Source organism: Pygocentrus nattereri, chromosome 12 (genome assembly GCF_015220715.1).
Source record: "Pygocentrus nattereri isolate fPygNat1 chromosome 12, fPygNat1.pri, whole genome shotgun sequence".
Classification (NCBI taxonomy): Eukaryota; Metazoa; Chordata; class Actinopteri; order Characiformes; family Serrasalmidae; genus Pygocentrus; species Pygocentrus nattereri.
Window position 1 is genome coordinate 30833673 of NC_051222.1, and position 27500 is coordinate 30861172.

Genomic DNA, 27500 nt, shown 5'->3' on the forward strand with positions numbered 1-27500 from the left:
GAAAACGGTTAAACGTTGTGCTGTTCCCTTCCATTTGGAAGCTCCTGAGAGGTTGCCATGTGCTCTGGATCGCAAGCCTTCTATGTGGCAACCATTGTTTTATGTCCTAAACACAACGCAGAGTTATCTTGTATGTTGTGATGGTGTGTTTTACTTATTTATATATTACTTCTATCTTTTTATAAGGTTTTAGGAACTAAGCAGAGCACCAGTGGTATAATTGACATGGGCCGGTTTATCTGAACTGTGTTAAATATTGCGGAACATAAATGGCCCAAAAAAAAAGTCAAATTTGTGCATTTGTGTTTTGTAGGAAACAGACTGGAAAGTGCTGAAGTTGGTTTTGGATAAGATGCCATGGACTCTACAATATAAAGTCTTGCTGCTTACATCCCCCTGCAGTGTGGACCAGCTCTGCTCCACTCTCTGCTCCATGGTATGGGTTAAAATGACGTGGGTTCATTTCTATGGTTCAATTTATGGCATAGGATTTATAAACCCTGGGCTTATTTCTACAGATTGTTTAATTGCACAACATTAATGTAAGAGAAAGAGAGGTCAGGGTCAGGGGTGCACAGGTCTGGTCCTGGAGGGCCGGTGTCCAACACAGTTTGGAGGTTTCCCAGCACAAACATACCCACTTAACCTGGCATTTAACAGATAAATGTAATCAGGTGTGTTGGAGCAGGTAACACACCAAACTGTGCTGGATGCTGGTCCTCCAAGATGGGAGCTCTGCACGCCTGGTTTAGGTGGTATCTAAAAATAATTAGCACAATATTTTCTTGATTTTATATCGGACTTATTTTATATTGGCTTTTTGAAACTGTTTTTAATAGTTAACCCCCCCCCCCCCCCCCCCCCCCCCCCCCCCCCAACAGTCTTTTAATAAAACTAGATATTTAATATGATATTGCAATATATTTTATTTATTTATTTATTTTTAAACTACTTTAACTGTCATTATAGTAGATGTTCCTCTAACCGCAAACTTTCTGGTGCTGATTTATGCCCACAGAGATGCTAACATTGGGTGTTTACAAAATAAACGTATAAAATACTGCAAATTCTTCTCAGTAAATCACATGTAGCAGAGATACTAAATGCTTCATAACTCAATATTTTAACAGTAATAAGTAGTAAAACCTGGTGTAAATGTCATTTAATTTTGTTTATTACCTTTTTGTCTGATAATGTTTCCCAGCTGTAGACAGGCATCAGATGTTTGTTCCAGGTTATTGCTAACTTGGTTAGCTACATTTTTTTTTACTAGGGTAAAACCCAGTCAGTTTAGTTTTGTTGTTTTTAGGGCTTTTCCACACTCCCTCAACCCCCCCACCCCCATAAATTCCCCATAAAAATTCCCATAAACACACTCCTAACCCTTGTGGAAAGCCTCCTCAGAAGAGCTGAAGCTGTTATAGCTGCAAAGGGTGGGCCGACATCATATTAAACCCTGTGGATTGTGAATGGGATCTCGCTCAAGTTCATTTGTGTGTGAAGTGAGATGAGTGAATACTTTTGTTGTTGACAACAAGCGCTGTTCTTCACTGCTCGTGTTTTATCCAAGGCAAATAATAAAGCAGCAAATGGATGAAGCAAGTGTTCATTATTGTGCAGTTTCTCCCTCCCCTACTGTTGGGATGCACACCCCACATATTTACAAGCTGTTCACCTGTAGATTAGTCCTGTCTTTACCTCTCCGTTCTTTTCCCAAAACAAAGATTATCATCTTTTACACATCAACGATATTAGATCACGTCAGCCTATTGTCCAGACCTAATGTCATAAAAATGTATGAATCCCAGTAAGTACTGTTAGTTTGTGTGAAGAAGCAGGAGCTGCATGTAACGGGCTTGAATTGTAACCTTTTCATTTTGAGAAAGGTAAAGACTCATTTAGTGGGACGTTGTCCCGCCACCCAGTCATCACTCCCAAATAAACCCGGTACAGTATGCGCGATGACCACAGTGATGCGTATTTGTGTGTTTAGGTGACCGATCGTCTGATCTCAGACAGACTGAAACGGACTCCGGATGGTTTTTCACGGACAGACGTGCAGCTGGCTGTAGTTCCGGTTCTGACCGCCCTCACGTCCTATCACAGCTACCTGGAGCAGTCCAGACAGGTAACACACACACACACACACACACACACACACACACACACACACACACACACACACACACTGTCCCACGCCGAAGGTTGAACACCTGATCAAATTCAGTTTAGATCATTTTCATTTGAAGTCAGTCTGTCTCTCTACAGAGACCCTCTCAGTGATCAGTTTATCACAGTTACTGTTTAGTTATTGATTTTAACATATTTGGTTTTATTTTCCAATATTTGATCTTTTTTCCTTTCTCTCTCACTTTCTCTCCGTCTTTCTGTTCTTCGTCTCTTTCCATTCTATCGTTCTCTTTTTCTTTCTGCTGTGTCTCTTCTTTCTCTCTGTTCTTTCTCCCTCTTTTTATTCGTTCTCTTTCTATTCTTTCTCTCCATCTTTCTATTCTATCGGTCTCTTTTTCTTTCTGCTGTGTCTCTCTTCTTTCTCTCTGTTCTTTCTCCCTCTTTTTATTCATTCTCTTTCTATTCTTTCTCTCCATCTTTCTATTCTATCGGTCTCTTTTTCTTTCTGCTGTCTCTTTCTATTCTATTCTTTCTCCCTCTATTCTTTCTGTCACTATTCTATTCTTTCTCTTTTGTCCTTCTATTGTTTCTCTCTTTATTCTCTTGCTTGCTTTCACTATTTTCTTTCATATTTTGAATCTCTCCCTCTCTCTCTCTCTCTCTCTCTCTCTCTCTCTCTCTCTCTCTCTCTCTCTCTCTCTCTCTCTCTCTCTCTCTCTCTCTCTCACAGAGGGAGCTTGTTCAGTGTTTGGAGACGGGGCTGATCTATCGTTGTGCTAAGCAGTGTGTTGTTGCTCTCACCATGTGTACGATTGAGATGCCAGACATCATGATCAAACTCCTCCCCGCCCTCATTGTCAAGCTCACGCACATCTCCGCCACTGTCGCCATGGCGACACCCATGCTGGAGTTCCTGTCCAGTAAGTGTCCAGCTTTAGTATTCAATATTTAGTATGGGTCTTAAGTAGAGAATTTCAGTCCAGTTTTTGGCTGCAATAATTCAACTGGTCATGTTTTGGAGAAAGACGTGGCTGTGCATGTGATCCCAAGAACACCATACAGTGAAGTATGAAGGTGGGAGCATCAGCATATGGAGCTGCTTCACTGCAGACTGTACTGCATGTCATTGTAGAAAACATGAACGGAGAAACAAGACGGTGACCCCAAACATATGTTGCATTTGAAATTGAGTCTAATAGAGGGACCCTTGTGTCCTTGGGGAACTGAATAAGGTTTTCCAAGAGGAATGGGCCAAAACTGAACCGAGCCTCAGCACTACAGAAAATCTAATTACTTCTTATTGTAGCAGGGGCTTTGAGCTAATGCTGTTAATTTATTTAACCCAAATACAGTTTGAACTTTTTTAATGTATTCATAAGTGTAAACAAAGTTAAAGATGGTGTAAATTTGAGGTGGACAGAATGAAAACAGTGTCTGAATACTTGTTTCCCTTCAGTGTAAGCAGTCTGTAAACAGCAGAACTAAAAAAAAAAATAAATAAAAACACGCAGAAATGGTCAGTGCGGGGTTTTTTTTAAAATTATTTTTATTTATTTATTCAGTGGTACGTTTTGATGGGAGACATGCTTTATAAGTTATTTTTTATTTTTAATGTTGTTTTGTATTTATGTTTATAGTATATTATAGTATATTTAGTATATTTTATATAACATTTATAATTTCCTGTCGCGTGTGTGTGTGTGTGTGTGTGTGTGTGTGTAGTAATGGGTTTCCTTTAACCATTCCAGGTCAGTGTTGCTGTGGATGCAAAGCATTTGATGCAAAGCATTCACATAATCCAACAAGTATAAATCTTCTCTTCTGTCTCTCTCTCTCTCTTCCCTTTCTCTGTCTCCTCCTTACTCTGTCTCTGTCTGTCTAGCGCTGGTGCGGTTGCCTCACCTGTATGCTAACTTTGTTGCTGAGCAGTATGTCAGTGTGTTTGCGATCTCGCTGCCATACACCAACCCCTCCAAGTGAGTATCACAGCCAAACTCGCACTCACTCTCCAGTGACTGAAAGACACATAATGTATAGTTATATACGTGTGTGTGTGTGTGTGTGTGTGTGTGTGTGTGTGTGTGTGTGTGTGTATCTTGCTCTCATTCTCGCTCACTCCTATTCTAGGTTTAATCAGTATATAGTGTCCCTCGCCCATCATGTGATCGCCATGTGGTTCATCCGCTGCAGACTGCCCTTCAGGAAAGACTTTGTGCAGTACATCACCAAGGTGTGCATTTGTGAGCAAGTCAAAACTGATCGGTCACTCGTTTTGTTTACTTATGTGTCCGTTCTGCACTTGTGGTTTAAATCGGTCTGTCTGTCTGTCTTTGACAGGGTCTTCGATCTAACGCTCTGCTCCCGTTCGATGACACACATGAGCAGAGCAGTTTCCGAGCCCGCAGCACCAGCCTGAACGAGAGGCCGAAGAGGTACGCATGCATTCACACATGACTGTGTAGTTTTTCCTCAAACTTCAAACAAGACCACTTTTGTTTGCTTACTGAAGACTCATTCACTCATTTTCTTTCTTTAGGAATGATGACAATAACGTTGATTTAATATGTTTAAGTATGTTTGTTTAATGTTATGATGCGCTTATGGCAGTTCACCGTTTTGTTTTCACTCATACACTCATACGTTGGACTGACTGTGGGATGTGTTTATGAATTTATGTTTATATTCTCTCTTTCTGACTTTCTATCTGACTTTGGTTTTCTTTCTGTCCATTTCCACTGAACACATCCCACAGTCAAGCAAACATCAACCTAAGCATAAATAAATATATGTAGTACATTTACAGTTGGAGGCAAAAGTTTAAAACACCCCTGGTCAAATTTCATGTGCTAAAATATGGCATTTTCTGCTAATTGTATTGCATGATTAAGTTTATTTGTTGAGTTTAACATACAAGGGAAAACTAAATCATAAAATATAAAATGTGCCACGTTTTATGTTCACAGGCCGCAGTAATTAAATGCTAAACAGGTTAAAATATGGTGAGCTTACGCTGCTGTAAGTTGCCCTGTAAAGCCCGAAATGATCATTTAAAAGTCTGAGGCGTTGAGTCGGGAGTTTCAAACCACGTCATACGTCTTTATGTATTAATTAACACGCACAGCCTCAAACAGCTCCATGTTTAGGCCTCTAATGCAAAATCAACATTATACTGATGAAGATATGATGAATACAGTAATGGATAAATCACTTGCATCCTCAGAAGACACATCCTTCACGAAGTTCTCTTAAAATTTTCCTTCAGCTTAATCGTTCATCACATTCATCTGCTTGCGAAGGGCTTGAACTTGACTTATTTTGACTTGAAAAATCAGTTTATGGAAAAAAAAAAAAAGACAAGACACTCTTCACTTGACCAGGGGTGCACAGACTTTTGCATATGATTGTGCATGCATACATACAATACATACATACAGTCTCCCACTCAACAACCACAGTTTTTCCACGTACTGATCTGCAAGTGTGAGTGCCGAATGCATTTGTAACAAATCGCATACCATTTTTGTCCCAAAGGTTTTCCAAAACATTTCCCTAACTCCCAGTGGCTGCCAATGGGAAAACTTCCTAAAAGGACAGGTCGAAGTTAATGATCTAAACGTTTATGATGGAAGGCCGTTTAAATTTAAATGGGGAAAATACAGCCCAAACAGAAGGTCATCTCCCCCTGTCCCCCCCCCTTTTTTCCCTACCTCTTCTTAGTAACTATTGTTTTTTTGTTTTTTCGTAGAGTTGTTTTTTCTTTTTTTCCCCCCTGTCTTAGCTTTTCCAAATCACACAGGCGTAAACAAAAACAGCCAATCGCCTGCTGGCACGCTAGCCCATGGCAGCCTTGTAACTCTAAAATATCCATGGTAACAGTTCCCACTTTAACAGTCTCCTGGTAACGTTACATTCCGGCTATATTAACCCTAAACCACCACGTAACCACGGCAACCATTGTTCATCCCCGGTAGCTGGCAACAGTAACATCTCCATCAAGGATGCAGCTTCAGAACATCACCCAGGTTACTGTTCCATAGCAACCATTATCAGTTTTTCCCCTCATAGGTCTTCTTCCTGCTTTTTATTTTCGTTGTTCATGTCCATCGCTAGTGAAGTCGGAATAAGGGATTTAGGGATTCAGTTCTGGAATTTGCTGAAATTTTTTCCTATACCAACACTATACCAATAAGAGTCCTTGGGCAAGACTCCTAACACCACCTTGGCCTACCTGTGTAAAATGATAAAAATTGTAAGTAGCTCTGGATAAGAGCGTCTGCTAAATGCTGTAAATGTAAAAAATAAATAAATGTAGTATGATCTGTATAGGCTGCCTTTGCCTCAAGAGACTTGACGGTAAGACCAGAGACCAAATATCCCTTGTTTCAACTACACAGCTTAATACAGCCACTTGCTGATCATTCATTTATTATTTAATTTGCTGCATTGTTGTCTTACATACGCACATGTATACGGCTACCAATGTGTCCTCCTGTTGTGCTATACTGTTAATTTACACAATAATGATCATTGCAGAATGTATTTGCCTTCTCTTCCCTTTTAGATTCCTGTTTTTTTTTTTTTTTTTTTTTTTTTTTTCACTCGTTTCTTTAATATATTTCATTTTCATTCTCCTTCAATGTCATTCCTTTTGTGGAATGCAAACAATACTTCTTTATGCCGTGTAGTCTGTTTTTATCCTTTTTTTTTGTGTTCTCTATCCTCTTATTCTGTTTCCTTCTTTTTTTCTTTTCTTTCTTTTTTTTTTTTAAAAGAGGAATTCCACCAAAATGTTAATATCTGCGTAATTCAGTGATTATGTAAAGTGTCATTCAGAGAAGTTTGGTGTGAAATGGTTCACTCTAGAGAAAGTTACAGGCTCAGATTTCTGTACAGTGGTGATGATGGGAACCAGGGGACTCTTTTCCAGTGCAGGGCTGAACTGACAGGGTAACTGTCCCAGGGGCGTTTCCACACGGACACGGTTCAACATGGAACGCTTAAAAACGGGGCTCAGATCCGCTCGGTGGGATGATGCCACTTCGTAGCTGCGCGCTGATTGGTTCCATGTTTACATCGGTATTGTAACACAGCATCCTGCTGCGCTGTTTCAAACCCGAAAGCATTCAAATCACTTCAGTGTGCTCAAATAAATGAAAACAGACCACAGTTTTAAATCCACCATTCAATAAGCATCGAAGTTCCAGTCTAAAAACTATTTCTAAATGTTAAGCGACGCTGCCGATCAGCTAGAAGAGAGCGGTAGCTTAGCTAGCATGCTGCCAGCACTGCTCACCACAGAGCAGAGATGATTCTGACTAACAAAAGCTTCACTGACACCGTTTTAGATGATTTTGACTCTTATCTGATCATGCGAAGTCGAGTGGCTGGGACCGAAAGCCGAAATTAAACTGTCCTCTAGCGTTTGAAGCTGGAGCCTCCTTGCTAAGCTAATGCTAGCCAGCTCTTCTCTTCTAGCTGACTTAGTTTAGCTAAAAAGTTGTAAAATCTGACCACAGTGTAGATTTGATTCTAACTGGTGCTTTATCACAAGTATAGATGATAAAAACTTAACAGCGAGAGCAAAGTTGACTGACTGGTGTTGGAGTGACAGCTGAAATTGGACCTGATCTGTTAGCGCTTTAAGCTGCTAGGCTGAGTGAAGGCGGGTGCACGGTGCCTCTCACTGCAGCATGGATAATTAAAAACACCCATTTAGAAGATAAAGACTCGTATCTGAGAGCACCGATTCAAATGAATGGTGTTGAAGTGACCAGAAAGATAAAAAAATAAATAAAAATGGTTCTGTGGTGCTTTGAGTTGTATCCTGCTGGGCGACGCTAATGCTAATGTGGTTAAACAGCTACAGGTGAAGCCCACCGCAGTACAGGCTGTTTTAGTAACTCATGCTGAAATACCACCTGTTTAGAGGAGAAAGAGGATGAGAGCAGCCGAGAGACTGGAGTTGGCGTGACGGACAGATTAAACGTGTTTTGGGGTGGGTGGCGTGTTTGTTGTTATTAGCCTGTTAAGTTAGCCACTTGCTTATATAGTTGTCTTGGGTGTTTTCCTGGTCCAGATTTAGTGGTACAACAGATGGAAACAGAAACCATAACCGGGCTCACGAGTCCAGACCAGCGCTGAGAGGCCCAGTACGGCCCTGAGAACCATTTGGCTTGGTGGTGCAAAAGCGGTCGATGTCTACAACACACAGATATTTAATTCACTGTTCAACCAGTAGAAAATCTGGCATTGCTTTCATTTAATCCTGGAAATAAACCGGTCATTTTTGAATTCTGAAAAAGTTAAAGGTTATATATTCTGTACTATTTCTAGGCCACGGTTCAAATGTATACGGATGAATCAGTGGCCATGTTTAAGGTCTTTGTACTCTCAGATGGATTTGATCTACTGAGTCTCGTCACTGTTGGTGATTAGAGTCCCTGCAAGCTCACATTTTTGCTGTCATTAAAACTTATGAAAATAATTTTAATATTTCTAATTTCTAAGATTTTATTTTATTTTTATTTTTTTTAGGTAAAAATGCATTAAAATCTTAAGACGTCTGGTTCCGATCACCACCACTGTGAGCAATTCTGACTCCGTAACGGAGCATTTCACACCAAACCACTCTGCACTGAATTGTGCAGATATTTTGAAAATGAGTGCAAATCCCCTTCAGTGTTTCCTGTCTATTTTTAGTCTGCACTGCTGACCAAGTTACTTTTGTTTTTGTTTCTTTCACTTCCTTGTTTGACTCCTCCCCCCTCCTCCTCCTCCTCCTCTGATTGGGCCGTGTGGTGGGCGTGGTTTTGGGGCTCACCAACACTGCGGATCCCTATTCTTCCTTTGATTGGCCGCCACCTCCATCACTCACTCCACCGTCCACGACCCTCGACCCTGCCCCTCCCCAACGCCCTTACCGTTCCGGATTGTTGTGGACCGTTCTGACGTGGGATGACCCAACCCTTGTGGCCATGTGACTTCGCTACCCTGACCCCACCCCCACAAAAAAATAAACCAACCAATCTGATCTCCCCCTTCCAAAACCTCTCCGGTGGCCCCACCTCCTTTGGCCCTGCGTCCCTTGTCTACACCCCTTTGGCAGTTTGCGGACCGCCAAAATGGCCAAACAGAGCCAGAGTGCTAACTCCCCCGTTAAAGAGCTGAAAGATCTGTCGGCCATGGATGCCTTCCGTTCCCGAAGCATCAGCGTATCCGAGCACGCGGTGCGCAGGTAGAGCATTCTGGGTAACCTTACAAGCAGACACTTTGTCACCACAGCAACCCGTCTCCGCTGTTCTTTCCTGCTTTAAGTTCTATTTTTTTCTGTTTGAATGACTTTATTTTTAAAGGTGGTGGGAGGGACGTTAGATGGGTTGGGGTTTATGGGCTGGGGGAAGATTATAGGTCACTGTCGGTGATGCGGCGGGTGACGGGCGGTTGTCAGGGCGACTCGGGGTGGGGAGTTTCATCGGGTGGGAAAGATGCATGTTGGAGGAGGCCTTGTTTTTATTCTTTATTCATATTTTTTTCTGTGGCTTATTGCATGCAGCGCTGCTAAGAACGTCATGATTTTGCGTTGGTGTGGCTCCCTTTTGATTCAGCTTTAACCTCGTGTTGCCTTTTAGCATTTCGCATTCCTCTGCTTCATGTTTGTCCTTTTTTGTGCTCTGTGGTTTGTTTTTTGTTTTGGCAAACTGATACACACATGACACAAGTTACTGCATACAGAATGCATGCACAGCAATAGGTGGCTAATTTCTCTGGCCAGAAACCAGATGACTGACCGACTGACTGGTTTTACTGATTATTAGCGTTAGGTGGTGTGCAGTTACACTTGGGCACACTAGGAGGAGCTCTTGTATAATCCACCTGCTATGCCTGCTGCCTGTCTGGGGTTCTTTTTTTCTTCACTTATTCCATACATGGTGCCACAAAACGCATCCAATCTCCCATTCTCTTACTTAACCAACAGGTAAAGTGTGGCCTTTTGATTTTATACGGTGGGTTTTACAGTTATACCAAAAATATGGTGACAGATTCCAGTTTTTGACTTTGTTGGTTTGTTTGTAGCATTCTATTGCGGTTTACAGTTCAGAATGTCAAACCACTCTTTGTGTATTTAATATCCAGTCAAAACATTCCTAAAATGATTAATTTTTAGTATTTTTAGTATTTAGTTTGGTGCTCACCCCTTGCCTTTTTATTACACCTATTCTTTTCAAGAGAAATCTACAGGGATGTTTTTCCACACCTCCAGTTCAGTCTTAGCTGTTGGTTACATTTCCTGCTTCTTACAGTCCAAGGAATCCTGAACACAGTGATTTGAGGTTTAATCTCCTTTCCTTTTTTAAACAGCTTAAAAAATGTCCCCAGGAAAATTAGTAACTTGAACATAAAGGACTGGAAACTTAAATAAATGACGGGGGTGGGTCAGTGGCTTCTCCGCACTACGTTTCACCAGCAGATTTACCTTCATTTCTTTAAAGTCACTTAATTGTGCAGTTAGATTCAGTTCAGGTTGATTCTGCAGGCAACGTTTACAAGCCCATTTCTACAAAATTTGAGATGCTGTGTAAAATGTAAATAAAAACGGAATGCAATAATGTTCAGTTTTTGTAATTATAGATTTTATTATTTATATTTAATAATTTGTATTATTTAATAATTCAATATATATATATTATTAATCATTTATATTGTTATTTATAATTAATCATTTTAATTTAATTAAAAAAATAAATGTATATACCCATTTTGAAATTGATGCCAGCAACGTGTTTCGAAAAGATTGGTACAGTGGCAACAACAGACTGGTAAAGTTGTATATAATGCTTAAAAAAACACTTGGAGGAACATCTCTCAACTATTTAGCTTAATCGGCAACAGGTCAGTAACATGATTGGGAACAAAAAGAGCATCTTGGAGAGGCAGAGTCGTTCAGAAGTAAAGATGCTGAGGGATTCAGCTCCATATTGGATGGCCCTGATCTTCAGGCCTTCAAAAAGCACTGCATTAAAACAGACCTAGTTCTGTAGTGGAAATCACTGCATGGGCTTAGGAGCATGGCCAAAAAACACGGTCTCTGAACACAGTTCGTCGCTGCATCCACAAATGTAAGTTAAACTCTACTACGCAAAAGAGAAACTGTATAAACAGGGCCCAGAAACGCTGCTGCCTTCTCTGGGTCTGTTTAAGGCACCATTAATGCTCAATGATATAAAGAGGTTTGGAAGCAACATATTCTGCTGTCCTGACGTCTTTTTCAGGGAAAGCCTTACTTATTTCAACAAGATAATGCCAAACCACATTCTGCACCTGTTACAACAGCCTGACTCTGTAGTAAAAGAGACCAGGTTCTAATTTGTCACATATTGAAAAAATGTGGATTATGCACTATGAAAGGAAAAAATAAAACGGAGGAGACCTTAAACTGTGAAGCAGCTGAAATCTGTTACCAAGCAGGAATAAGAGAATATTTTACTCTCAGAACTACAGCAGTTGGTCTCACTTAGTGTTGTTAAAAGAAGAGGTGATGGAAAACGGTTGTAAACATGACCCAGTCCAACTTTTTTATTATTTTTTTTACTGTATATCTGGTCTTTGTACTATTTCCAACGAATATATAGAGTTTAAGTGATTTGCACATTATTATATTCTGTTTTTATTTACGTTCCACACTGCGTTCCAACGTTTTTGGAAACAGGATTGTATGTAATTGGTCCGAACAGTGTTGTTCCTGGAGGAACGTAATTTCGCTCCACTGTGTACTCGCACATAGACGGAATGACACTAAAAGCCTCTTGACTCATTCTTCAAAATGGCTGGAGTGATCATATACACTTATCAATGCTGGCGGAGGCAGTGCTGCGTCAGCCTAGTCAGCACTAGCCAGCACTAGCCAGCCAAGAGGAATTAGAAACGCTCGTTGGATCTATTCATCTGATAATTGATACAATTCCCATACAAATTATGAACCGGTTTAAATTTGCCCACAGCCACACACCTACAGATTATCCTTCCTCCTTGGTACAAGGACGCTTGGAGGAACGTGTGCTTGAATATTCATCATATTCGCTGTTCTTTTCAGTAGGAGGTTTTTCACTTGTTCCTTTGTCCCCCTGGGCTTTGCTTTCATTTCATGAACGAGCCTGCTGGCAGTACCAGGTGAGGTATTTATTTTCTTTTAGTGTCGAGATTGTGAGGCTGGTCCTGGGACAAGAGTACAAATGAAGCTTGTCACCATCTCAACAATAATTGCCAAGTGTAATACCCTTAGAGTCATTATGGGAAGTGCTGTCCCACTCGATGGCCATCTTGGCGATACTGCTGGGTAGTTATTTACAGGCATAAGGGACCAGACTCTTACCGCTTTGAGTAGAGAGCCCAAGTCGTCCTCTTAGGACGGATTCCTTTTGATATTTTTACCCCTACCTCTTGTATTCGACTGTCATCTTGCCCCTTGGAACTGAAGTACAATGGATGGGATTGGGCTGGGCGATAAAACGATAATGATAATCATCACAATATAACTTTTCCTTGATAGGGCGATAACAAAGGTTTGAATTTTCAATATAATACACCATTCTCACACTTCCACGTCCTAAAAACAGCCCTGGTGGCGTTTTTTTACTACAAGGAAAGCGACACTACTCTGTTGTCACCAGGAGAGGGTGACTTTCCAATATTTTTTTTTTTTTTTTTTTTTTTTTTGCCATGATTATAGAGGGATATGGGGTAATGAGTAAAAATGAGTCTCCAAATATACTTTTAGCAACGTCTGACGCGTGAAGTAATACATTCAGTGTTTGAGTGGAGCAACTGGCGATCTGTTCTCCTGTGACCAAGTGTGAGTGATGAGAAGTGGCGTAACTGTACTGACCTACAGTGAACTCGCCTCTTTCCGTACATCCTAACAAGCTTTAGCTATGCTAAATCACGTCCGCAGCACTGTCTGTTGTATTTTAGTATTGGTGCGTTCCCAAGCAACGAAAGTGAAAAAGAGGTGTGTTCATCCGAGTTACAGCTGTGATATAAACGAAAGTAAACTGAGGAAGCTGTGAGGCATTGGAAAGCGGGAGAACGCTATCTTTACAGGCTAGCTGTTTTTAGCAGCGCTCAGTCACTCGCACAACACAGCTAGTTGATACCGTAGATCAAACAAGACACAAAAGCACTACTTTCAGTGTCAACGTACCTAAGAGGGGAGGACTCTGTCTGATGTTAGGTAAATTGCGATTCTACTATAGAGAAATTCAGTCGACGCTTAGCTGGTGTTGAATACTGTAATATGCTCTGATATGGATGCTGTAAGAGTGATGGCAGTAAGGCGGTGTGATCCCGAACCAGCTAATGTTTGCTGTTCGTACAAAGTTGATGTTGTTGAGAAACTAAACAGTTTAGCGCTGTTGTTGGCCACTTGTTTAGCATTTGTAACAGGATAGCCAGGTTTGTGAAATGTTTGGTGTTTGTCGTGTTCCGACCAGGGTAGTTTAAAACGGCTATTAATCACCCAGGAAAAAATCAGGCTTCCAACTTGAAAGAAGTAATGATTTGACATTTATTGCGGTATGTATCGAAATCGAGTGATATTTTGTTTATTGTTGTAACTTTTTTGGCCATATTGCCCAGCTGTAGATGGTGGTTGAAATCCTCCCTATGAAATGGGACCCTCAAATTAAGAGCATCACTTCATTAACAGCTACTAGCGCTGCTCTGTAGGCGACCCTGCCCGGGGAAAGTTCAGCTCCTCACTGCTGGGCTTTAGTTACGTTTAGAGCATCATACGCCTTCAAAGCGTGGGGTGCAATAATTATCACCCACTCCTGATTCTTCAGTGAAATGAAGCTGAAGTCATTCACCAGATATTCACCAGCTGCTTGTGCACATTTTCCTGTTCCACCTTAAATACATCTGCAGTTCTGATGCCTGAGGCACCAGATTATAAAAGCTGCACCATTTAAGGTGGAATGGGAAAATTTAGCTAGCTAGCTAAATATCAGCAAACAGATTTTGTTTTATGCTTGTTATGAAGAAAAGAACCATAATACATTTGAAACGACGCACTAAGATAATAAAATTGTTCTCATAATATTTTAACAGAGGAAATGCACACATTTGTGTTTCTTTGGTTGCTTGCGCAGCTGACTTGTCAGGTTTTTCTTTTTTGGTTGATATAGTTTAGTGGGTAGCACTTCTGTTTTCTATGCTGTGGATGGGGCTTCAGTCCCCAGATGGGTAAGCGCCCTACATTATACCAATAGGAGTCCCTGGGCAAGACCCCCAACACTGACTTCACCCACTTGTTTAAATTAATCAAGCCAAGTCACTCTGGATAAGCTAGCTCACTCTGGAAATCTACATAAAACAGCTTAAAATGTCAGGTTTATTGTTTTGGCTTTGGTCTTATTTTCTTATAGCGTGATTGGAGTTTGTGGGTGGGTGGGTGAACGTGTGGTGGAGGGTCTGGGACTGGCATTGAAATTCCTCTGCTGTAAACCCATTAAGCAGTTTTCAGATGTCGCATTTATTTCTACGGCTTTATTTTTGAGCCTCTTGTGAAAAGCGTTTTATTGAAAGGGAGAATTCACTCAAAGCAAACTGACGAAGTTGCTCAGTGGCAGCGTGCTGGGGCTAACTGATTACTCTTGGCTGTCGGGCTGTAGTGGGTTTGAAGCAGTGAATGGTGTTATTATGGAGTGCTTTGTCACCCCCCATTCAACTCTACTGCGTACAAATCCAGCACCAGCTGTTTGTTGCAATACAGCTGCCTCTTCGTTTTCAATAGTTGACGAGGCTATAAATGCGTGGCATATTATGTTTTCCTCCCAAAACACTTCTCCCTCCCTCCATCTGCAAATGGAGCGGAGCGAAAGTGGTATTTTGTTTAGAAAGCGAAGTGGTGAAACATTATCTGTTTACGTTGTTGTAATAAGTGTAGAAGAGCGCGAGAGATGAAGGTTATGTAATTCTGTTATTGAGATCCATTAAGGGAAAATTGCAGCAGCACAGACTAGCTAAATGGACGCTCTCAAGCAAAAAGCAAGACGATTTTAAGAACTCTCTACTTAAATGATTTCTCTGGTATTAAGCGTCAGCAGCAACTTCAGATCTTGGCAAGGTATAAGATTGCTTTTGGACTTTTTGTCCAGAGAGTGGCCAAGATTTAAAGTGAAAAGCTCAATTTTCGTGTTGAACTGAGTGAAATGACCTTGTTTAAGTAGGGAGAGATGTCCACCCTACTCCAGGGCTCAAGGACTTTGCTTATATTTTCAGATTTTCCATTGATTTTTCAAAGTTCCTGTGTAGTCAAGTAGTTGAGCTGCTTAGATTTATTTAGAATGGCTTGAATGGTTCATTGTAGAAAAATGTACCAACTCAAATTTTCAGTGGTGTTGATGGAAACACTCTCCATGTCTACAACACGGATGTTCTCATTTTTATGACCTTTTTATTTACCACTATCCAAAACCACCGGTGAACCTGCATGTCTTTTTGAGCTTTCACATGCAGTGTTGATGGTAAAATAGTGCTAAATCTGAAAAAAATAGGTTTTCTTTGGGGACTGTTTTGCCCAACACCACCCTGCGTGTCCATCTCCACTGTGAGGTTTTTAAATGTTTCAGGCCAGAATCTTATAACGACCCTTAAACAATGGACACACCAGGCAGTCCTAACCGTTTGATGTAAAAAGTTTGTGAGGGAGCTTTTAGAAACATTTAACTTCTTCAGACATCTGGTTCCGACCACCACCATCATCAGTTCTGACTCTAGTTTTTCTAGAAGGGAGCATTTCACTCCAAACCTCCCTGAATGACTGACTTTATCTTGTGACCGTTTATTATGTAGAAATTTTGAAAAATCAGTGGAATTTTCTCTTCAAACTGGATGCATGATGAGTGGATGAATGAACAGAAGCTGGGACCAGGCGCATGTTTTACTGAAGCTGAAGGCATCTTTTCGTCTCTGTCGTTTTCACTTGATATTTCATCTCAATGCTGAAAGAGTAGTTTGACAACAATTTGGATTTCCAGTTCCCCCCTGATCCCCAGTGTAGTTGTCTGTGCGTCCTTAATGTAGACCTGGACATCTTGCTGATGTATGTACAGAAAAGATTTGGGTGTCTGTTGACTTCTAGTATTTGTTCGCCTAGTTCTAGCAAAAGAAGTGAAGACACCCAGCATGTCTCGGCTGATTGACCACATTTGGAGTAAGTGGGGAAAATCTTTGAACCCTTCTTGACTCTCCGGCCTTGGTTTGGTCTTTCTAGTCTGTCTACGTATGCGTAGTTGGTGCGCTGTGACTCATGGTTTATTGACTTAAGTAGAGGTTCTTTCTTATCTTAGCCTGCTCTCGCTCTTCTGCATCACCCCCCTCCCCCTATGTTATGTCTTCCTTTGTCCCTTGTGTCCCCTTTTAATATTACAGTTGGTTTAGCAAAAGTATTCATACCCCTTGAACTTTTCCATATTTTGTCACATTACAACCACAAACATAAATATATTTCACTGGAATTTAATGTGAAAGACCAACACAAAGTGGTATACAATTGTGAAGTGGAAAGAAAATTATACATGAATCAAAACATTTTTTACAAATAAAAAACTAATAAGTGCGACGTGCAAAAGTATTCAGCCCCCCTGAGTCAATACTTTGTGGAGCCACCTTTTGCTGCAATTACAGCTGCAAGTCTTTTAGGGTATGTCTCCACCAGCTTTGCACATCTAGTGACTGAAATTCTTGCCCATTCCTCCTTGCAAAACAGCTCAAGCTCAGTCAGATTGGATGGAGAGCGTTTGTGAACAGCAGTTTTGAGATCTTGCCACAAATTCTCAATTGGCTTTAGGTCTGGACTCTGACTGGGCCATTCTAACACATGAATATTCTTTTTTTTAAACCACTCCATTGTAGCTCTGGGTTTATGTTTAGGGTCGTTGTCCTGCTGGAAGGTGAACCTCCGCCCCAGTCTCAAATCTTTTGCTGACTCCAACAGGTTTTCTTCCAAGATTGCCCTGTATTTGGCTCCATCCATCTTCCCATCAACTTTGACCAACTTCCCGGTCCCTGCTGAAGAGAAGCACCCCCAGAGCATGATGCTGCCACCACCATATTTGACAGTGGGGATGGTGTTTTCAGAGTGATGTGCAGTGTTATTTCTCCGCCACGCATAGCGTTTTGCATTGTGGCCAAAAAGTTCTATTTTGGTCTCGTCTGACCAAAGCACCTTCTTCCACATGTTTGCTGTGTCCTCAACATGGCTTCTGGCAAACTGCAAACGGGACTTCTTATGGTTTTCTTTTAACAATGGCTTTCTCCTTGCCACTCTTCCATAAAGACCACATTTGTGTAGTGCACGACTAATTGTTGTCCTGTGGACAGTTTCCCCCACCTGAGCTGTGGCTCTCTGCATTTCATCCAGAGTCACCATGGGCCTCTTGGCTGCCTCTCTGATCTCCTTGTTCGGCCTGTAAGTTTAGGTGGACGGCCTTGTCTTGGCAGGTTTACTGTGGTGCCATACTCTTTCCATTTCCGGATGATGGATTGAACAGTGCTCCGTGAGATGTTCAAAGCTTGGGAAATCTTTTTATAACCTAAGCCTGCTTTAAACTTCTCCAAAACCATATTCCTAACCTGTCTGGTGTGTTCTTTGGACTTCATGATGCTGTTTGCTCCCCAATATTCTCTTAACCAACATCTGAGGCCATCACGGAGCAGCTGTATTTGAGATTAGATTACACACAGGTGGACCCTTTTGAGTCATTAGCAGTCATCAGGCAACTTCTGAATGCAATTGGTTGCACTCAGGGAAAAGGGGGCTGAATACTTTTGCACGTCGCACTTATTAGTTTTTTATTTGTAAAAAATGTTTTGATTCATGTATAATTTTCTTTCCACTTCACAATTGTATACCACTTTGTGTTGGTCTTTCACATTAAATTCCAGTGAAATATATTTATGTTTGTGGTTGTAATGTGACAAAATATGGAAAAGTTCAAGGGGTATGAATACTTTTGCAACCCACTGTATATTGCTGAAAGAGAGGGGTGAGGGGGAGGGCAGAATATGTGGGTGGTTGCATCATCTGGTCCTCCTGCAGAGTTAAAGACAGGGCAAAGATGCTTAACAAGAGTCATCTTTAGCTCCTTTAGTCTGTTTTATGCTGACGACTTGTGTGTGATGTGCTGTCTAGCAGCGCTGCACATTCATACATACAGGGTAGCGCTGTGGAGCACTACAGTAAGCGATTCCTACAGACATACTTTTTCTAAATCACAATTAAATAAGTGATTAATGGGCCCTGTAACCAGAAGGGCGCTGGTTCGATCCCCAGAGCCTGCAGTACGTGACTCAGTTGCCCTTGAGCAAGGCACCTAACCCCCAGCTGCTCCCTGGGCGCTGCGGATAGGGCTGCCCACTGCTCCGTTTTCAATTGTGTTCAATAGTGTGTGTGTGTGTGTGTGTGTGTGTGTGTGTGTGTGTGTGTGTGTGTGTGTGTGTGTGTGTGTGTGTGTGTGTGGTGTTTCACTGCATGGATGGGTTAAATGTGGAGGTGAAATTTCCCCGCTGTGGGACTAGTAAGGGTCACTTGATCTAAAAGAGCATGAGGCATTTGTTTACTCTGATGATTCAGTAATCACTACAAGCCTGGTAGACCTACCATTTTTGTTTTCCTGCATGTTTTTCATTTTCATTTTTTTTTTTTTTTTTGTGTGGTTTATCATTTTGCTTCATGGTGCAGGTAGCACAAAAAAAAAACAGGCTCACTGTTCTCTAAAATCTGGGACGCACTGATGCCTGCTAGTCTCTCACAGCCTCTATAAATGCTCTGACGTCTGAACATGAGCTATATATAATATCTACATACACCGATCAGGCAAAACATTATGACCACCGCCTTGTTTCTTCACTCATTGTCCACTTTATCAGCTCCACTTACTGTATAGCTGCACTCTGTAGTTCTACAGTTACAGACTGTAGTCCATCTGTTTCTCTGATACTCTGTTACCCTGTTCTTCAGTGGTCAGGACCCCCATGGACCCTCACAGAGCAGATACTCTTTGGGTGGTGGATCATTCTCAGCACTGCAGGAACACTGATATGGTGGTGGTGTGTTAGTGTGTGTTGTGCTGGTCTGAGTGGATCAGACACAGCAGTGCTGCTGGAGTTTTTAAACACTGTGTCCACTCACTGTCCACTCTATTAGACACTCCTACCTCGTCAGTCCACCTTGTAGATGTAAAGTCAGAGACGACAGCTCATCCATACTCAGCTCACCTGAATAGTACCTGCTCTGTGAGGGTCCATGTGTGTGGAAACAAGGAGGTTGTCATAGTGATCAGCATACTTTATATATATATATATATATATATATATATATATATATATATATATATATATATATATATATATATATATATATATATATAGTGTGTGTGTAAAATATGCGCACACACAAAAACACTTCATAGGGTATATATATTAATACATTATATATCAGTTTTCTCCTTATTTTACATTATATTGAATAATGTAGTTTCTCTCTGTCTCATTCAAGTTTGTATGGTGTTAGTATAAAGAGGTGATCTAGGATTTTGTTGCCATGGCGATAGGAGAGCGAGTGAAGAGCAGAAGGCTGATGGGTGGCTGAGCTGACGGCTGTGGGTAATTCTACTTTTAGATCAGAAGTGTAAAACCTCTCTGAGGACTGAAGAGCATGTGTTTGTGGGCCGTGTGTAAACGAGTAGCGTGTGGTGTTTAAAGGGCCGTACTCTACTCTGTCTAGAGTCCTGGATAATATCAGTTCTCCAGCGTTCACTAAAGCTCTGTGTAACTGTGACTTCATTATTAAACGACCCTTTACAGCCTCTCTCTAGCCCTCTTTTCATCCCATAACGTTTTCCACGGCTAGCTAGATATAGTGCGTTTGGCCAAAATTACAATGTGGCGTGCAGTTGTATGCAAAGGTTTTGGCACCCCTGGTCAAACGACGTGTCTAGTTGATCATCTGTGCAAGTAAGGGAACACATTCTCTACAGAGGACAGTTCTGCACAGTTCAGTTCAAGATTACTGTGCATTTTAACATTCTGAAAAAATTCAAATGTGTTGTAACTTTTGCACAATTCACATTTTGTGTTTTATTTTTTTTCAATATGATAGTCAGAAAATAGTCTCTCTGCTCAGATGGGTGTTTTTGTGAAAACAGTAAAACTGAGCAGATCTTGGCCGGGTTCTTTTTGAGTTGTGGTTTCCTTCTGTTTGATTTAATCGTCAGAAGAACGTTAATTGTTACTGGTGTTGCAGTGAATCAGCCGGAGTGGTCTGGTTGGAAAATTCAAGGCCAGCTTTGTTTTAACCTGTATAGGCCGAGTCCCAGCTTCAGCATGAGTGTGAATGTGTGGTGTTGGATGCGTTTTCGTTGAGGGACCATAGAAAGATGTGGATGGTTTACAAATGAACTCATTTGTGTGAGTGTCTGTTTCTTCACCGTGTCTGCATGAGGCTGCTGATTTTCACCCCACGTTTATTTAAAAAAAAAAAAAATCCAATTCATTACTTGCTGAAATCCCAACCTGTTAACTTTTCAGCAGCTCAGATAACAAGTACTTGGTTACTGGGTGGCCACTTTATTAGAGACAGCTACCTTGTACGTCCACACGCACTGGTGAGAAAGACATACCTTGTACTACTTCTCTGTGGCCACTTTATTAGAAACACTTCGTACTTTCTCTCACTGGCCACTTTATTAGAAACGCCTACTTTGCATCTTAGTGGAACCATGAACACTCAAAGAATAATTTGAATGTGTAAGTTGGTTTTTCTTTATAATGTACAAGGGGGAGGGGTTTCTAATAAAATGGCCACTAAGTGCGGATAGGTCAGCTACTGACACATTGACATGCATGCTTTTGGATTTTAGCTTGTTTTTGAATTGGAGTTTTTGACTAAGCTGAAGTGGCAGTGCTGAACTCTTTTGCCTGTGACCGGCCTGAACGTGTGTGCGTGCTTGTGTGTTCTGTAGGATGCACACCTCCACCACCACCTGCAGCCTCGGCTCGGCGGACGAGAGCGCGGTGGTCCAGGCTGACGATGCACTGAAGACTGTCCATCTGGAGCTCACTGAAACCTGTCTGGACATGATGGCCCGCTACGTCTTCTCCAACTTCTCTGCTCTGCCTAAAAGGTGTGTGTGTGTGTGTGTGTGTGTGCGCGCGATTGTGCTTTTGTAATATTCATCAAAATGCAGTCGATCAGTCACGACACGTTTGTATTGAGCTACAATGCTAATGTAGGTAACAAGTAAAGCCGGGCTTCTGCTACACTTTTACCCTGATTATAGCCCTCATTCTGAGTCTGGCTGAGTCTCCAGTGCCGATCTGAGTCTGGCTGAGTCTCTAGTCTACTACTCTGCTTGCTGCCTCTCTAGTGCCGATTTCTGGGTCAGTCTGAGTCGACAGAGAGAGAGTCGAGTTGCGTGTGAGGGGTGCAGACTCATCGCATTTCAGACCAGTCGGAGTTTTTTTTTCTTTTCTTCAACCAACTCTAAATGTAATCTATTGTAAACTGATCAACTCGATCCGAACGGATTCCTGCAACAACCAGTGTTAATAAAGAAAAATGGTGGCATGTCACTTGTGTGGAGCGACGCTTTTTAATGAGCTGATTTTAAGGCACAATCAGGTTTATGTACATTTAGAACGAAAAAATACCAACAGATCACATTTTTAAATCCATGACTGTCATTAAACATGTTTACCTGCTGCTTCTTTACTGTGTCAAGGCAAACAGCAGCAGCAGCTCATGTTTGTTAATTTGTGTCTCCTAGTAATGTGAGTTTGCAATCCCTGATCATTTAGTGTGTGATCCCCAATATTTGTCAAATAAAAAAATCTACAAAATCCAGTTGGACAGAGTGAGAAGCCCAGTTTTTAATATAATGTGGATTAACAATAATCTGTTAAGATGTTAAAAGTTGTGTAGGGAGGCTTAATGGAAGCTTATAACTAGCAATAAACTACATACTACAAATCTTGTGGAGTTGTTGAGTAATCTCAGACTTGATTACATGGTTTCTGACCCTGTATGACGCACTGTTATCTGTAAACATGGGCAGAATTGAGATTGACGCTTCTGTTTTAGCTATGCTGATGTATTATTGTTCATGTTTGGAGAGAGCAGTCTCCCACAGAGTCAGGAACCATATCATTAAGTCTGTTTAAGATGATTTAACAATTCTGTGCAGTGGAGGCAAATAGTTGATGTACACAAGGGTAAAGCTTAGTGGCTTGTGGGCTACAGTACCTGAACCCTGTAGCTCCAGTGGAAGAATTACAGAGCAGACTTTGGACACCAAACCTGTCCTGACTAATTGACTACATTTTGAGAAAGGGAGAAATATTGTCTGCTGTGTTTGTGTGTGTGGGTTTTTTTTCTCCCCCCTTTTTCATTTATTATTTTTTATTATAGCCAAACTATTACTTGAATCCACCAGGCAGCGTCCAACAGAGTGCAGGTCTAATCTGAATGCTCTTATAGATTAAATTCAAGCTTTAAGATGGCTAGTCCCATGAATTCATGGGGAATTTCCATCGTTTTTTCAAAAATAATGCATAATTAAATGCTTGAGATGTAGCAAAATCATTTGGAGTGGTTCTGTATAAAATCTTCCGTTCTAGAAAAACGTAGTCAGAACTGTTCAGTGGCGGTGATGGGAACCAGACGTCTGGAGAGTTTAAGGTTTCCAAAAGCTCCCTCACAGTCAGTTATGACACTGCTTGATGCCTGAGACACTGTTTTCCAACATTTCTTGAATTAAAGCATAGTTTGTGTACATGCAGGGCGTTGCAAGGTTAAAAAAAAAAGTGCCCAAAGAAAAATTAAAAAAATTTTTTTTTTTAATTCACCTCTATTTTACCATCGTTAACATTACTCATGTAGATTCGCCGGTCGTTTTTGGTTACTTTGTAAAATAGCTATATTTTTGGGGGTTCCTGCCAACACCACTGTAAAGAAAGTTTAAGTTTCTCTACAGTGGCTGTGTGTTAGATGCAAAGATTTTTGCCAATCTGATTGAATGCATTCTGATTATAGATTAAGACTGAGGTGTTTATCTGCTCACTCTGTTCAACAGTCTGATGGAAAATCTGTTTACATGCTCACTACAAGTAATCCCAACCAGAACCGCTTAGTGTAGACGTTACCATGGCGACCAGCATCACATGTCCAGTCAGAAGGAGATGAGTTTTCAGCTGAAGGACTTGTTTTTAATCACTTTAAAATGTCAGACTCAGGAAAACGTGTCGCTTGTCCTTATTAAAGAAGGCCGAGAGGAAGACGTCGTGTTCTGAGACACACAAGCTGGACATCCGTCCTGCTGTCGTCTTTTAAAGATCACAGCATAAACTTTGTCTCCTCTGCAGACCAGTTTCTGATTGAGCTATTAGTCGGGTTATTAACAGGTCAGGCTGCATGTAAACATGAGACATCAGACCACTCTGGGTGACTTTGATGGTGCCTTTGTCTTAACCACTTAATTATGCACCAGTTATGGAAAATTGGTAGAATTCTCCTTTAACGTGGTTTGAGGTGGCTGGTATTTAGCGCAGTGCTTATTGGTGGGGTAAAACCTTACTTGTTAGCTACATTAGCTATGTAGCTCCAGTGCTAAGGTAAAGAAGCCACACTTGCAAACTGGCTACATTTGGCGTAAAAGGAGAGATTGTGTAAACTTTTTAAAAAATATTTATTTATTTTATTGGAAGCTATTTTTTTTGTGGCACCATCACATTGTGTCTAAGCGACTGATTGACAGGACAGAAGAAGGTGGTACATAACCAGCCAGAGGTTGTGCTCCAGTGTTCATTAACTGTTCTGATTGGCTCTCTTTGTGCAGGTCACCCATTGCCGAGTTTCTTTTGGCTGGAGGCCCCAGCATGACATGGCTGGTGGGCAACAAACTTGTTACCATAACAACCAGTGGTGGGTCACGAACCCAGACACTACTGGGGCTCGACATGGCAGAGAGACCTGGAGGAGGAGAGATGACCCGGTATTACTTTTACTTGATTACTTTTGTTTTTATTACTTTATTTACTTAAACTGTGTACTTCTACATACTGACTAAAGTCAGAGGCCACCTTTGTTTATAACTTGGTCAAAATAGCTATTCTTATTCATTTTTTTAATGCCAAGGAATTACCTACTTGTTTACTCACTTGATAATTTAACTCTTTACTTATTCATTTAAGCACCCACCTACTTTCTTACTCTCTTACCTAGTTACTTATTTACTCACTTATTTACTTCTGTACTTACTCACATACTCATCCACCTACTTTCTTACTCACCTAGTTACTTATTTACTCACTTATTTACTTCTGTACTTACTCACGTACTCATCCACCTACTTTCTTACTCACCTAGTTACTTATTTACTCACTTATTTACTTCTGTACTTACTCACATACTCATCCACCTACTTTCTTACTCACCTAGTTACTTATTTACTCACTTATTTACTTCTGTACTTACTCACATACTCATCCACCTACTTTCTTACTCACCTAGTTACTTATTTACTCACTTATTTACTTCTGTACTTACTCACATACTCATCCACCTACTTTCTTACTCCCCTAGTTACTTATTTACTCACTTATTTACTTCTGTACATACTCATCCACCTACTTTCTTACTCACCTAGTTACTTATTTACTTCTGTACTTACTCACGTACTCATCCACCTACTTTCTTACTCACCTAGTTACTTATTTACTCACTTATTTACTTCTGTACTTACTCACATACTCATCCACCTACTTTCTTACTCACCTAGTTACTTATTTACTCACTTATTTACTTCTGTACTTACTCACATACTCATCCACCTACTTTCTTACTCACCTAGTTACTTATTTACTCACTTATTTACTTCTGTACTTACTCACATACTCATCCACCTACTTTCTTACTCACCTAGTTACTTATTTACTCACTTATTTACTTCTGTACTTACTCACATACTCATCCACCTACTTTCTTACTCCCCTAGTTACTTATTTACTCACTTATTTACTTCTGTACATACTCATCCACCTACTTTCTTACTCACCTAGTTACTTATTTACTTCTGTACTTACTCACGTACTCATCCACCTACTTTCTTACTCACCTAGTTACTTATTTACTCACTTATTTACTTCTGTACTTACTCACATACTCATCCACCTACTTTCTTACTCACCTAGTTACTTATTTACTCACTTATTTACTTCTGTACTTACTCACATACTCATCCACCTACTTTCTTACTCACCTAGTTACTTATTTACTCACTTATTTACTTCTGTACTTACTCACATACTCATCCACCTACTTTCTTACTCACCTAGTTACTTATTTACTCACTTATTTACTTCTGTACTTACTCACATACTCATCCACCTACTTTCTTACTCCCCTAGTTACTTATTTACTCACTTATTTACTTCTGTACATACTCATCCACCTACTTTCTTACTCACCTAGTTACTTATTTACTTCTGTACTTACTCACGTACTCATCCACCTACTTTCTTACTCCCCTAGTTACTTATTTACTCACTTATTTACTTCTGTACATACTCATCCACCTACTTTCTTACTCACCTAGTTACTTATTTACTTCTGTACTTACTCACGTACACATCCACCTACTTTCTTACTCACCTAGTTACTTATTTACTTTACTCACGTACTCATCCACCTACTTTCTTACTCACCTAGTTACTTATTTACTTCTGTACTTACTCACGTACTCATCCACCTACTTTCTTACTCACCTAGTTACTTATTTACTTTACTCACGTACTCATCCACCTACTTTCTTACTCACCTAGTTACTTATTTACTTCTGTACTTACTCACGTACTCATCCACCTACTTTCTTACTCACCTAGTTACTTATTTACTTTACTCACGTACTCATCCAGCTACTTTCTTACTCACCTAGTTACTTATTTACTTTACTCACGTACTCATCCACCTACTTTCTTACTCACCTAGTTACTTATTTACTTCTGTACTTACTCACGTACTCATCCACCTACTTTCTTACTCACCTAGTTACTTATTTACTTCTGTACTTACTCACGTACTCATCCACCTACTTTCTTACTCACCTAGTTACTTATTTACTCACTTATTTACTTCTGTACTTACTCACACACTCATCCACCTACTTTCTTACTCACCTAGTTACTTATTTACTTTACTCACGTACTCATCCACCTACTTTCTTACTCACCTAGTTACTTATTTACTTTACTCACATACTCATCCACCTACTTTCTTACTCACCTAGTTACTTATTTACTTCTGTACTTACTCACATACTCATCCACCTACTTTCTTACTCATCTAGTTACTTATTTACTCACTTATTTACTTCTGTACTTACTCACACACTCATCCACCTACTTTCTTACTCACCTAGTTACTTATTTACTCACTTATTTACTTCTGTACTTACTCACGTACTCATCCGTCTACTTTCTTACTCCCCTAGTTACTTATTTACTCACTTATTTACTTCTGTACTTACTCACGTACTCATCCACCTACTTTCTTACTCCCCTAGTTACTTATTTACTCACTTATTTACTTCTGTACTTACTCACATACTCATCCACCTACTTTCTTACTCCCCTAGTTACTTATTTACTCACTTATTTACTTCTGTACTTACTCACATACTCATCCACCTACTTTTACTCACCTAGTTACTTATTTACTCACTTATTTACTTCTGTACTTACTCACATACTCATCCACCTACTTTCTTACTCCCCTAGTTACTTATTTACTCACTTATTTACTTCTGTACATACTCATCCACCTACTTTCTTACTCACCTAGTTACTTATTTACTTCTGTACTTACTCACGTACTCATCCACCTACTTTCTTACTCACCTAGTTACTTATTTACTTTACTCACATACTCATCCACCTACTTTCTTACTCACCTAGTTACTTATTTACTTCTGTACTTACTCACGTACTCATCCACCTACTTTCTTACTCACCTAGTTACTTATTTACTTTACTCACGTACTCATCCACCTACTTTCTTACTCACCTAGTTACTTATTTACTTCTGTACTTACTCACGTACTCATCCACCTACTTTCTTACTCACCTAGTTACTTATTTACTTTACTCACGTACTCATCCAGCTACTTTCTTACTCACCTAGTTACTTATTTACTTTACTCACGTACTCATCCACCTACTTTCTTACTCACCTAGTTACTTATTTACTTCTGTACTTACTCACGTACTCATCCACCTACTTTCTTACTCACCTAGTTACTTATTTACTTCTGTACTTACTC

At 40.4% G+C, this 27500-nt stretch overlaps 1 protein-coding gene across 3 annotated transcripts in view; it reads left to right on the top strand.

Annotated features, from left to right (window-relative positions):
- The window catches only part of tsc2 (TSC complex subunit 2), an 82756-nt gene that overhangs the window by 20110 nt on the left and 35146 nt on the right, over positions 1–27500 (top strand). For 2 of the 3 annotated variants that reach the window (XM_037543546.1, XM_037543544.1), the window contains exons 20-28: positions 314–436; positions 1994–2128; positions 2861–3050; positions 4013–4106; positions 4258–4360; positions 4468–4562; positions 9236–9364; positions 21150–21311; positions 24021–24176. In XM_037543546.1, coding sequence (XP_037399443.1) covers positions 314–436; positions 1994–2128; positions 2861–3050; positions 4013–4106; positions 4258–4360; positions 4468–4562; positions 9236–9364; positions 21150–21311; positions 24021–24176 — 1187 coding nt within the window. The remainder of the gene's footprint in view (positions 1–313; positions 437–1993; positions 2129–2860; positions 3051–4012; positions 4107–4257; positions 4361–4467; positions 4563–9235; positions 9365–21149; positions 21312–24020; positions 24177–27500) is intronic. The other variant, XM_037543545.1, reaches the window with a different exon arrangement.